This window comes from Linepithema humile, chromosome 3 (assembly GCF_040581485.1).
Source record: "Linepithema humile isolate Giens D197 chromosome 3, Lhum_UNIL_v1.0, whole genome shotgun sequence".
Taxonomy (NCBI): Eukaryota; Metazoa; Arthropoda; class Insecta; order Hymenoptera; family Formicidae; genus Linepithema; species Linepithema humile.
This window is the reverse complement of record NC_090130.1, coordinates 23,225,024-23,237,949: the sequence shown is the minus strand read 5'-3', so window position 1 is coordinate 23,237,949 and position 12,926 is coordinate 23,225,024. Positions and strand designations below refer to the sequence as shown.

At 34.2% G+C, this 12,926-nt stretch overlaps 3 protein-coding genes and 1 long non-coding RNA gene across 6 annotated transcripts in view; 2 read left to right on the top strand and 2 right to left on the bottom strand.

The window, feature by feature from the left end:
- Positions 1-65: 65 nt before the first annotated feature.
- On the bottom strand, positions 66-5,160 carry Atg14 (autophagy related protein 14). Of its 2 annotated transcripts, none has more exons than XM_012361362.2 (9): positions 4,552-5,160; positions 4,240-4,345; positions 3,874-3,955; positions 3,539-3,776; positions 3,211-3,401; positions 2,995-3,151; positions 1,727-1,903; positions 1,515-1,638; positions 66-1,440 (listed from the first exon to the last, which is right to left on the bottom strand). In XM_012361362.2, the coding sequence occupies exons 1-9, from the start codon at positions 4,749-4,751 to the stop codon at positions 1,279-1,281; spliced, it is 1,437 nt and encodes a 478-aa protein (XP_012216785.1). In that variant the 5' UTR covers positions 4,752-5,160; the 3' UTR covers positions 66-1,278. The 2 variants fall into 2 exon arrangements, with proteins under 2 accessions (XP_012216785.1, XP_012216786.1); XM_012361363.2 differs by having other exon boundaries at positions 4,441-4,580.
- A 1,129-nt stretch (positions 5,161-6,289) lies between these two features.
- LOC105668724 (iron-sulfur cluster assembly 2 homolog, mitochondrial) lies at positions 6,290-7,925 on the top strand. Its single transcript, XM_012361250.2, has 3 exons — positions 6,290-6,573; positions 6,812-7,033; positions 7,101-7,925. Exons 1-3 carry the CDS (start codon positions 6,497-6,499, stop codon positions 7,276-7,278), a joined length of 477 nt encoding a protein of 158 aa, XP_012216673.1. The 5' UTR covers positions 6,290-6,496; the 3' UTR covers positions 7,279-7,925.
- Positions 7,345-10,246, bottom strand: LOC105668720 (putative leucine-rich repeat-containing protein DDB_G0290503). Of its 2 annotated transcripts, none has more exons than XM_012361240.2 (5): positions 9,571-10,246; positions 8,608-9,459; positions 8,379-8,525; positions 8,044-8,277; positions 7,345-7,975 (listed from the first exon to the last, which is right to left on the bottom strand). In XM_012361240.2, exons 1-5 carry the CDS (start codon positions 9,631-9,633, stop codon positions 7,973-7,975), a joined length of 1,299 nt encoding a protein of 432 aa, XP_012216663.1. In that variant the 5' UTR covers positions 9,634-10,246; the 3' UTR covers positions 7,345-7,972. The 2 variants fall into 2 exon arrangements, with proteins under 2 accessions (XP_012216663.1, XP_012216662.1); XM_012361239.2 differs by having other exon boundaries at positions 7,345-7,980; positions 9,571-10,240.
- A 1,169-nt stretch (positions 10,247-11,415) lies between these two features.
- Positions 11,416-12,926, top strand: part of LOC105668727 (uncharacterized) — a 77,405-nt gene continuing 75,894 nt past the window's right edge. The window contains exon 1 of the long non-coding RNA XR_001100157.2: positions 11,416-11,761. This is a non-coding gene — a long non-coding RNA (uncharacterized lncRNA). The remainder of the gene's footprint in view (positions 11,762-12,926) is intronic.

Genomic DNA, 12,926 nt, shown 5'->3' with positions numbered 1-12,926 from the left:
TTTGATATTTGTGTTAACTTGAATAACTTATTAATCATCTTCATCTTGGATATCGGACAGTCAGGAACAAATTAATATTTCTTTATTTAAAAAATATAAAATTCAACGCACTATACAAAAATAAAGTAAGATTATTGTAGATTGGCTGGACTAAAGATGCAACTGTAAAAAAAACTATTAATTACCTACACTGTAAAATTGTGTGCTACTTTTCCACAGATGATCGTATATTCCACAATGACTATAATACTCTATTTATCATGCTCTCATCTTAACATACTTAAGATAATTAAATCCAATTAAAGTAAAATGTACAATATCCCTTCCTTACATTATTAAGTATAAAATGAATAATGAATATTGTTTTTGTTATGTTATAGAAAGTATGCACAATGCTACATAATAGCCACTTATAAATAATGTAACGTGTGCATTTCCCACAAATTATTGAAATATTTCTGTAATATTCGTTTAACGTGCTAATTGATACTAATTTATTCAATATTATTCAAAGGCAAATTCATTACGTTAATATTGCAATTAAAATATTGCATTGTTGCTAAATGATATTGAATACAATCTCAGAAATTTAAGGATTTTTACAAAATAAAATTCTGATATTAATTATGTTAACGGATTTCAGAATATGAAACATATTATATAATGGCATATTCAATATAAACATAATTTGTATGGATATATAATCACATCAAATGCGGCGAGCATAGAAAAGGCAGTCATTGCACACTCTCATATATATACCACTATATAACAAATTCTAGATATATGTCTGCTAATGAATATACATTTTGTTTTGTAGACCATCAATATCCATCTTTTAATATATCATAATCTAAACTATTATATATATATATATATATATATATATATATATATATATATATATATATATGTAGTGCATTGAAATATAAAATGTCGATAAATTTATTAAACAGCCGTTTACTAATCCTTCTATTTAGATTTGAACTATTTGAACTAAGTTAGATATCAGATCTAACGAAATTTGTCACAGCGTATTTGAACTACTTTGAATGTGTCGTAAGTGTAAGTTAAGAAAGTTATTATATTTACATGTGTTGATTTAAAATCATATTTTATATTCCCGCGATATATAAATATTATTATATAAATTATATACTTTTTTTTTAATATCATGTTTGTTCCGAAGCATCTTTCCTGTCCTTTGATTTGAAGAATTCGAAATGTGTGTGCATGTGTATGTTTATGTAGAAAAAAACTTACTTATTAAAAGGAAAGTTATTTATTAGTCCAACCTCGCCAAATTGAAGCGATACTGGCCGCTGCACTTGTTACCAAGCCACCAGCGACACTCTGATGCACTTGCATACTAGAAGATTGCTGACTGACCATCGTTCCAGAAGTAGGTACTGCCATTTCGGGACATGTGATATTTGGTACCTATATACATATAATGTTAGAAAAATATGTGTTAATAATGTTCTCCCATTAGAATTTGCAAAAGTGTAACTTACAGCCTCCCATCCCCAACATAGATCTTCTTCGTCGGAAGCTGAATCGTCGCTATTTTCTAAATCAGGGACTAATTGACTATGAAGTTGTGCTATTACAGATGGATCAACCTCCATTGGTCCAATTCTGTAACGCGCAATGCACAGATATATTGTAATTGATAAAAGTTTACGAATTTGTTGCTGTTGAAGATAACGAAATTATTATGAATTACCTTCCGAGGTCACTGATTTCAGTATTGAGCAAGTGCATTAGGTTTTGTAATGTATGCATGGGATGTAAAACATCTATGTCGGTATTTTGTGTAAAACATAAATGTAACACATTACTATTTAGCCTTGCTACTTTCCTAGCAAATTTTTGGTCCGACATTTCATTTCCACAAAACTCCCTGAAAGGAGAACATGCATGAAGAAAAGTTCATTGCAAAATCACTAAATATTGTGCTTTGCATTATCTAGAGCTAAAAAATAAAAATTATTATACGACAGATGAACAAATATATGGTGGGACATGGTCTGTCCCAAAAGTAATAAGACTATTTTTGGTGGGCCAGTCAGAAGGGTCGGGGGATGGATTTATTGGAATGGTTGGTGGGGGATGTCAGGTATACAGTCTGACCCAACTCAATTGCCTCCGAGCTGTTTCAACATTCAGATCGCCAGCAAAGCGTGAAGATGTTTTAGGGTCGCGTCACGGTCAAAAATGCAGCGCAATTTGGAGCAGCGGTACGCGATAAAATTTTGCGTCAAACTCAGTAAATCCGCTATCGACACGCTTGAAATGTTAAGACAAGCCTATGGGGACGAGACTTTGTCGAAAGCACAAATGTGCAAGTGGCACAAGGCGTTCAAAGAAAGAAGAGAAGACGCGGAGGACGAACAACGCTCAGGGCGCCCATCAACGTCCAGAACTGCCGACAATATGACTTAAGTGAAGTCTGTTTTGGATTCTGACCGATGTTTGAGTGTGAGGTTAATCGCAGATAAGGTGGGATTGCCGAAATCGGATGTGCAACGTATCATTTCGGAAGATATGAACATGCGAAAACCTGGTTTCTTTACCATGACAACGCGCAAAGTCACTCATCGCTTAAAGTGAGGGAATTTTTGGCCAAGAAAAATGTGTCAACGCTTCCCCACCCACCGTACAGTCCGGATCTGGCCCCGGCCGATTTCTTTTTGTTCCCGAGACTCAAATTCGGCCTTAAAGGACACCGTTTTGAGACAATTGAAAAGATCCAAGCAGCCGCGACGAGTGCTCTAAAAGACATTTCAGATCAAGACTTTCTGCGCTGCTACAAAGAATGGCAGCAACGCTGCAACCACTGTATTGAGTCAACGCTCAAGAGTCCTACTTTGAAAAATATTAAGTGCATTTGATCCTATTTTTAATAAAACGATTAATCCAGAATTAGTCTCATTACTTTTGGGACAGACTATTACAAGTAAATGAATATACAAGTAAACTTTTAATACATACCCACAAGTAAGTTTGTACGGTAATTTTATATTAACATAATAGGCAAGAACATTAACTAGTTGCGTAGCATAAGTTAAAGCAGCACTGATATTATATGCTGGATTGTGCATCGCATTTTCTTTGTTTGCGCCTGGCACGCCATCCTTATTCGCTGCAACTAAATAAATATATATTTATAAATGTAATGTTATTAATGAGAAAATAAAATACACATACCCCAGAGAGAGTAAGCACTGTAGTCTCCTGTCGCTGGCAACGTTGGTTCAACTATACGATGATGAATTTCCAAAGAGTTTTCTTTTTCACTAATCCATCTACCTCGCACGTATGATGTACCCGATGCATCCGCTAATGCGCTAGTGACGATATCAGAAGTAGCACTATCGCTGTCCTCACTACTACATAAGCTATGAATAATATTTATATAAATCTTTTAGCAAAATCTTTGAGGATAAAACAGACAACTAATAAATTTTAATAGAGATTAACACGTTCGAATATTTATATATATTGAATACAAATATTGATGTTAACACTTTAATACCTTCTATTTGGCTGGACTTTAGATAATGGAAAAATGTATTGAATTAACTGCTTAGCAGCAGTTCTGATAACTTTTTTTAGTTGTTCCCGTTTTCTATCTACAGCCTCCTTCTGTTTCTCTTGCTTACCCTTCAAGCTAATAACATAGCGATGTATTTTATCTATTCTTTCCTCATGCTTTGGCATTCTCAAAGTCAATTGAGAATTAACATCTTTTAGAACATTCAAACGTTGATTACCTATGTACAACAAAATTAAGTAAATAAATAAAAAATTGCTAGTATATATATATATATATATATATATATTTTTTTTTTTTTAATGCAATGTTTAAACCTCTATTGATGCTCTGCCTTGTCTCATTTACTAGAGACTGAAGTAGTCTCACTCTTTCCTTACATATATTTATATCACAAATCTGAAAATAAATGTTTAAGAAATAAAATATTAAGTAATATTGTGAAATATTATGTTGCTGAGTAATTGTATAAATATTCAGTGATTCATGATCGAAAATGTAGTGATATAAATTGCATGATAATAGCTTTCATTTAATTATTAAAAAGACCAATTGTCCACAAAAAACTTTGTTGTAATCATGCATTAAGATAAATGTGTATGTACAAATAATCATCCATTACTCCTTTATGTGGACAACAGTGTTAATCTACAAATAAAGATTACTTCTTATTTTTACAGTACCAGCTTATCTTTTTGCTTATGTCTTTCGAGAGCCTTCATGCATTTCTCCTCTAACTGTGCTCTTGCAGCTTTCAATCGTACAAGCCGCATCTGTTTATCCGCAAACCTAAACAACATCGCCAGTAATTATAACTATAGTTAGAGCATATTCTAAAGTAATGTCATACTAAATAACTATAATATTTGTATTCTTAGACATACGTTTCAAAAATTTACACAAAATTTGATCAAATATTAAACAGTTGATTAGAAAGCTGCAGGAAAAGATGACGAAATTGTCTCGTCACTAATGACAAAAAGCACCAAACGCACCGTTCTGAGTAGACGGTGTTTGAGTGTATAAAATCGCCGTTTTGGACGCACTGACGGCAATAAAAAATCCGACGGCTGTTATGGCACAACGGGCACTTGAGTAGATTCATGCTCAGGCGACTCGACGCGTCCTCCAACTCGGAGGAAAGCTGAAAATCAGCGGGCGCCGTGCAGGAGCCGTCGGAGCTACTCGTCGCCATAACCAATAACAGCAGCAGTAGCAGCAGCGGGAAAACAATGAGCTTTCCTCTTCTTCCACTGACTGACTTGTGTTGTGTTGTGCCTCATCAGCTGATCCGCTGCTATTTACTCGTGCTGCCGCGCCGCGCCGTGCCGCTCCGCGTTCCGTTCCCAGCGTTTCCCTCAGTCACGACGGTCCATCCTCATATTCATAATAATATTTACATCAGGCATATGCGACGTTTATCATGTATGTGCAATTGTCTTTCGACTTTTACGATGGTGTATGCTCAAATCTTATCTTTCGCCATATCGTCGTCACTCGATATGAGAGAGACTATTGTCCTCTTTTTCTCTTTCTCTCCTACAAGAATCTGTCTCTTTTCAAATGCAACACATTCTTTTCTTTTCCTATTTCATTTTTTTTCTTTCTAATTTTTCACTAACTTATAGCGTTTTCGATTATACAGGATTTGAACGACCCAGGGTTGATCAATCACTATTTTACTATAAATGCAAGTCTTTCATTGGTGGAGAGGTTGCAATGACGTCATTAACCAACCCTGGGTCGTTCAAATCCTGTATAATCGAAAACGCTATTAGAGTGCGTTCGAGGAGACGCTATTAGCGCTATTTAGTGCTATCGACTGTTCGCGGAGCTAGCTGGTAGTGCTACCAAACGCAATTATGATGCCATTAATGATAGTGTGATACGTCATAACTGCGCGCTATCAACGCTATACCTTCCGAGGTAGTGTGTTTGTAGCGTTAGCGTTTACAAGCTCCGAGAACAACAATAGCATAGCGTGGTAGCGCGCTTCTGCTAATAAAAACGAAACAAGATCGTAAAAAAGTAATATTAACAGCAGTAGCACTTATAATGCAAGAATTAATAGATTCATCGTCTGACAGTGATGAAGAATGAAAAATTATAGAATAGGATATAAATGTAAGAAAACATGTACCATGTCTCAACATTAAAAATTAAAATATCGGCATTTCTCACATTTTCCGTTGAATTATCAGATGAATGTTTGTAACAAAATTAGGTGTTATTATTTTCAACTAGTTTAATATTGGACAAAAGATTTATAATTGGACTAGATTTTTTGTCCAGCATTTAATGTGTTGAAAGAAGCCGATATTTTAATTTTTAATGTTGATACATGGTACATGTTTTCTTATGAAACCAAGAGTCTCTCAGTCTTCTCTCTGGTAAAAGTAAGGCACTAGATATGTAGGTATTCTCATCCGCCATTTTGGTTCCTACTAGATGGAGAATTATAGCGTATATAGTATAGTATAGCGTACATGTGTAACACGTCAATTATTAAAAATGATTCAGGACTTTTTTCGACTCATTTTTTGGCAAGGAATAACGCTATGTACTTAGTGGGCAGTCTTTAAGTGTCACCCTGTATACGCTATAATTCTCCATCTAATAGGAACCAAAATGGCGGATGAGAATACCTACATATCTAGTGCCTTAGTAAAAGCGTCGTACGAAAAACGGCAGCGTGACCCCTCTTAGGTTTCTCTCTGCCAATAGTAATGATTCACGCTAACGGAGCGTGTTCGGTCAAAGTGCGTTTTTTTTAGTAACTTTTAGAAAAAACATTTTCCTATTGGATAGTGAAACAATTGAATTCAGTACGTATCCTGCATAAGATACACAGTTTGTGAATGTGCTTTAAATCGGCGGCAAAATTTGGAAAAAAAGTAGCAGCTCTATTATCAGCTGATATATGACATATATGATTAAAATATGGCGAAGTTGACCCATGCTGTGTGGAGTCTGTCTTCAAATTTTGCGGCGAATCGGTATTTTTCTCGATTGTTGACGTAAGTGAAACACGAGTTTCTTCATTAGCATATTTACTTTTGCACAACGTGAGTTGATTTTATATAATATGAAACATGTAATTATGTTATTATACTTTGAAAACTTTATAGATTATATGTAATTATGATACATATCCCTCGATTATTATAACAATTATTATAATAAAAAGATAATCAATAGGATGTGTTATATGTAGTTAATAATCTAGCATTAAAATATTTATTATGTATTTTCTAGTTCATCATGGTGCAATATATCTGTGGTTGCATCAACTCAAGGATTGTCAACGAATGCTGCTGTCAAGTCCGATGATACTTTGATTATTAGTGATAGTTGCGTGCAGCGCTTAAAAGAAATAACAAGCGATGGCACATGTTTGAGAGTCACAGTGGAAGGTGGAGGTTGTTCCGGATTTCAATACAAATTTGATTTAGATCAAAATATACACGAGGATGATAGGTATGCATATAAATATATATAAACTTCTGAACAATATGCAATTGATAGAACTTCTTTTGTGTTGTAGAGTATTTCAGAAAGATGGTACTAAAGTGATTATAGATACAACTTCTTTAGAATATGTGAAAGGGTCAACAATTGAATTTCATACAGAATTGATAAGATCTGCTTTTAGGATAACAAATAATCCTTTAGCTGAACAGGGATGTAGTTGTGGTGCTAGTTTTGCTATTAAAGTCGAGTGAATCAAGATGGAGATGTTTATTCAATCAGTTAGTTAATTTTTAATATAAATTTTTTAAATTACTATGTAAGATTAATTATAATTTTTTATTTATAATTAATTCAGTACACACAAAGTAATGCATATAATTGCTTTACCATATACATTAATTTTATCACAACATCTACTGTCAACAGTAGCTGTACATTTTCTTACATTTCTTTTAATACAATAAAGAATAGTTTGCAAATTTATCATTGCAGGTGTCAGTTTACATTTTAGTTATAAATAATTGTATACAAGTAATACCAAAAAACCACCTACGCTTTTATTGATGAATTTAGGATAGTATAATTTATTGTGTACCAAAAGCTGTAAATAAGTATGAGCAAATGGGAATCGTTGCACATATATGACATAGAAGAAGAGTTAAACTTAATATAAATCATTCGTAAAAAGAACAATGTCCTTGATAAGGTTTTATTTTGATTTTATAAATAATGTGATATTAAGTTAAATAGCTCTTTAGCATTAAAGATCTTTACAGCTAAAGATATGAGTATGCGCAAAAGTTTATAAATCACTGCTTATCAGGTATGATCCGTATATGTACATAAAATTATATTTATCAATAACCATGATTAAATCATACCATTGATGGAATGTCAATGATTGTTCTTTGCAATGCTGACCTGGATCACTTCTGTTTTCCTTTTTTACTATTCTGAAAAATTGAACCTTTGATTAAGTGTCCTCACAAGATGATTCCTTATATATGCATTTTTACCTTATTGGCTAGTTCAAATTTTAATTGTTGTATTTCTTCCGTTTGGAAGATAAGTTTCTCATTCATAACGGCAAGATGTTCACTCATAGTATTGAGTTGTGTCTTATAATTTCCTTCTTGTGTTTCCTTTTCCTTTTGTAAACTGTTGTAATTAGAATGTGCCTCTAATAGCGTTGTTTCGCATTTCTCTCGCTTTGATTCACTTGTATCGAACTGCACATGCATAACTTCGTTCTAAAACATAGTCATGTGTATGTGTATATATATATATATACATACATAAAGTACAAAAATACATTCATCTAGAAAATGAAATAAAAAATATATCTCTTTACATTAGCAGCCATAGCTAAGTTTTTTATATGGCAGATGTGTTTTTCATTTGTTATTCTCTCAATTTCTTGCAAGAAATAATCCCTAATTTTTAATTCACGAGCTGTAACCTCTTCTGGTAGTGCAAAAGGTGCACTCAGTTTGCCAATCTGTCAACAAAGTTAATACAAATAATTATAGTTAAATATAAGTTACATACTTTTTAAAAAGAATGGAAATAGATAATAGTACCATGTTATTTATTTCCACGAATGCCAATGCATCATTGTCAGTTTGAAAAGATGCTATAGCTTCCTTTTGCTCTAATTCGTCAAACTTTATCTTGAGTACATGATATTGAGCTTTCCAATGATTAATTTCTTTTTCTAAGTCATATGATTTTGCATAGAGAAATTCATTACTTTCTTCTTGTGACTTTTGTGGCTTTCCTTCTCCAAGTGACTTTGAAGATCTACGTGAAGCAGATGGGGAGGAAACTGGAGATGGTTCTGTTTGACGATGATTGGAAAACATTCCTCTCGTATCAAAATCATAACCATCACGTCTACCTTCGTTACTAGACCACGATACAGTTTCCTCATGTTTTTGCTTATCATTCAATTTTCTTTGTAAGTCATTTCTCTCTCTTTCTATTTTATCTATGGTAGTTTGATACTGGCACTCCAATTCTACTTTAGACTTTTCACAATAATCGAGTTTATATTCTAATTGCTGTATCCTTTCGTACAAACTTTCAATTTCACTATCTTTGTCACTAATTTGTGATAATAATTGAGCATTCTCCACTATCTTCTTTTGAAATTCCTCATCTAAGATGTTATTGGGTGGTAATGCTGGAATTTGGCTATTGTTCTCTTGTACTTTACTCTTGCCCTTCTTAGGTTTATTCTGTGCTTTGTCTAGCTCCTCTTGCAGTACAGTTATACGCTTTGTCAATTGCTGATTACGAAATGTCAAACTGTCTATTTCCTGATCAGCTCTCCGAAGTTCCACTTCCTTTTCCTTCAATTGATTTCGAACATCTGTGTTACGTGCTTGCTCCTCTATCACAGCCTTTTTTAGAACATTTGCTTGCGCACGAACCTACAAAGACCATCTTTGTTATATATACACTACTAAATAAAAGTGTAAGCAATGATTGAAAAATAGCAATATATATTGCAAAATCTGTTACATCTTACGAGAGTGCCTCACTTTTGAGTATTCCGCGGCGATTTTTTGATACTTGGTTTGCAGCTGGCCGTTGACACCCTCCATACCTTTCTTCCAAGACTTATGTGTCTCGTTAACTCGCCACCTCTATTCCGCGTATTATGGATACCTGGACATTATTCACGAGGTTTTTGGATACTGCGTTCTTGATGCCGGGACACGCATCGCGCATTCTTCGCCGTTGATATCGGTGTCAGTGCCGTTGTTTATCGACGAGTCGATTTCGGGACAATTACGTTAAGCCACGATCGGTGAAGCCGTATTTCGCATTCCATCAAATATATAATACAGCTTCATAAAGAGTGCACTCCAGTACACTCTAATAAAACGCCCCCAGCGCGATATGCGTTCTATCGAATCATCCCGAATCCTGCGTGTGTACGATGCGAAATGAACGTCACTTGTCAAGAGATACGTAGCCAGACGGAAACTGGCTGTTAGCGTACTTCAAATGACGGACGATTCGCCGATATCGTATCGGCCGTGTTTTGCCGCAAAAGTGCGGCGTATTATTGGGCAGTGAATGATAATTTTGCGAAAGATAAAAGAATCAAAGTAGATCACACATACGACAGGTATTTAGTATGCGAACAAATCAATATGAATTTTCTTTCTAAATTTTGAAATAAGCAATGTATTGCGAAACGACTTAACCTTTTCTTTGCTAAACAGGGTACTACAGCGATCTCTATTTCCAAATTGTTATTGAAAAAGATTTTCTTACTATATATTTACTTCTTTCCAATAAGCAATGTGTCATTTAATATCAAAATAAGTTAAAAATTCATATATTTGTCACTTGAAAAGGATACTGATTCAGGTCATAAAAAGTTTCTTACAAATATATCAATATTTTATTGGTGTAGACAAAACATTTTTTTATTCCAATTCTTTTTATTGAATATCTGTTGTGTTGAGAATTCATAAACAGAAATTTAAAAATAATTAGAAAATCTTAAAGCTATTCCATATTTGGTGCTTATATTGCCATTCGATTTTACATTTTATTTGTTCAAGTCGCATAGGTTAGATTTGTGCAATTTTCGGTTTTATCTATAAAGTATAATCATTATACATTATACTATTATTTACAAATAGATCTATGCAATTCTTTTTCTTTATTATTTGTTATTAAAACGAGATATGATAAATCAGAATTTAATTCTGGTTACATATAATTTTTGCTAATTCTATTTGATTAATCCATTTTTTGTATTATTGCATTGTTGATTATTGCAGGTATTATATATTATAATATCTATAGCGTGTAGGAATTAATAAAATTAGATAAAATTATTTTATGTAGAATAAAGATATCAACGTAATTTGCTTTATGCACATTGAAATGTCGATAACTACGCGAACTATAATTGATCGTGCGACAATTGATATTGAAATTTACTGTAAAATGGGGTATAAGATACAGGCGGTCGCCTAAAGATGGCGCGTCGACCAAGTTTAGCACATACGCGGCAAATATTTTTTGAATTATTTTACTTTGCTGTGTGCGTTTCTCGTATCCGTTGCAATTGATACCGGAAAGTGTATTTTTGATATCTTTAGCCACTTATCCTGTGTAAGTCTATTGAATCGTGTAAAACAGTACGCATTAATAAGATTATCATGCTCGCGCTGGACATTTTGTACACAGGGTAAAGAAATATATTAGTTGGAATTGCAACGCCACATTTGACAATATTTTTGGTTAATTTATAGGTTATATTAATTAATTGTACTAATATTGTGTATAATTACGAAAATATCCGATTAATAATGTATATAAGTAAATATGCAAATATAAACACAGATCAAAATGGAGCTATATCGGCAAATTTGTCCGTACAGCATAAATCAATGATATGACCGTTTTTACTTGACTTGGTATGAGAATAGGATTTCGCTACAAATGCGCGATGATACGAGTCAGATGTTAAAATGCGCCACGTTCGTCTAGGCGCTCGCTTTCCTTCTTTTTTGTTTTTCTCTCTTTGCTCCCAGTGTGCCTATTATTCTCATTTCTTTTTCAGCGAAGACGGACGCGACGTATTTGTCGGCGGATACAGCGGGTCTTCTATTCTTCTTCCCCTCTTTCTCAACGTGCCTCTATCCTACGAGTACATCCCTGTTCGCCGGAAGTAAGGACCTCGTCGAGGGAGTCAGCAGCCGCAAGGAGGTAAGTCGTCTTTGCTTTTTTCTTTTCTCTCTATTGCTTTCTTGCATCCATGCCGAGATACGTTTACGTATATCTCTGCATTAGTCACGCTTGGAGTTTCTTTCTTGGGCAATTTTCATACCGAACGCGCACCGCATTAAATAGCTCGCTGCGCTCGATTTTTTTATGTTACGAGATATGTTGCGCACCGTTCTCAGAATTCATGTAATTCGTATAATTATCGCTGATAATTTCTTCCTCTCTTCTTAGCCGACACGACGAAACTGAATTGAGGATTGAGGATGAAATATCTCGTCGATATTTATAATTAATATTAGAAATTGTTAGATTTATAATGCTTATCATTATTTAATTTAATTATTTTAACTGACATTTAATCTAATTATTTTGACTGACTGTTTGATATTATTTTTAATCAATGCTTTTCGATGTTGAGCATAATATCATTCTATATGTATAAAATATATTTTAGAAATCTTTAGAGCATTTATAAAAATTATTAATAAATAATCAGTTTATTATAGATATTCCAATTAAAGTTCATTGATTATATTCTCAGTCAATAAACTATAGAATTTTTTTATTATGTTGTAAAAAGTTATCTTTGCAAGCGAGTAATTTTATCTCACGTTATGCTAGAGAAAGAAATTTAGATACTACTGACCTTCTTTGGTTACACACGTTGCACACTGGCTTTCAGTTACATACGTTTCGTAAAAAAGCATGTAATAGCACGACCGATGTCCTGAGAAGCGTGTTCTGACAAAGTTTAGTTTAGCGGCGCGTGTTTTATGGCGATTAAATTACACACAGAGCGGAAAAAGCTGTTTCGGTAGCGGAACGGTGCAAAGCGACTCCGTGATATTCGGTATCGGCACAAAGAGTGTGTCGTCGAGAGTTCGTGTATCAAGCGGTCGGCCGTCCGGTGAGAAAAAGAAGATTTCCTGAAGTGTTTCCGTTCAAGTACATAGTACATAGCAGGAAACCGCTGCTCGCCGCTACCGCGCACTTGGCCGCGAACGTTTTGGCCCCTTTTAACCCGACATCGAGGAATTTACAGTCGCGAAAAGAGGCAAGTCGATGGTCGAAGAGAGTCGCGTGACCTAAAACTCCGTTTTCTTCGGGACAACACAGCGGGCAGATAGGGTAAGGAAAAGGCGAGATG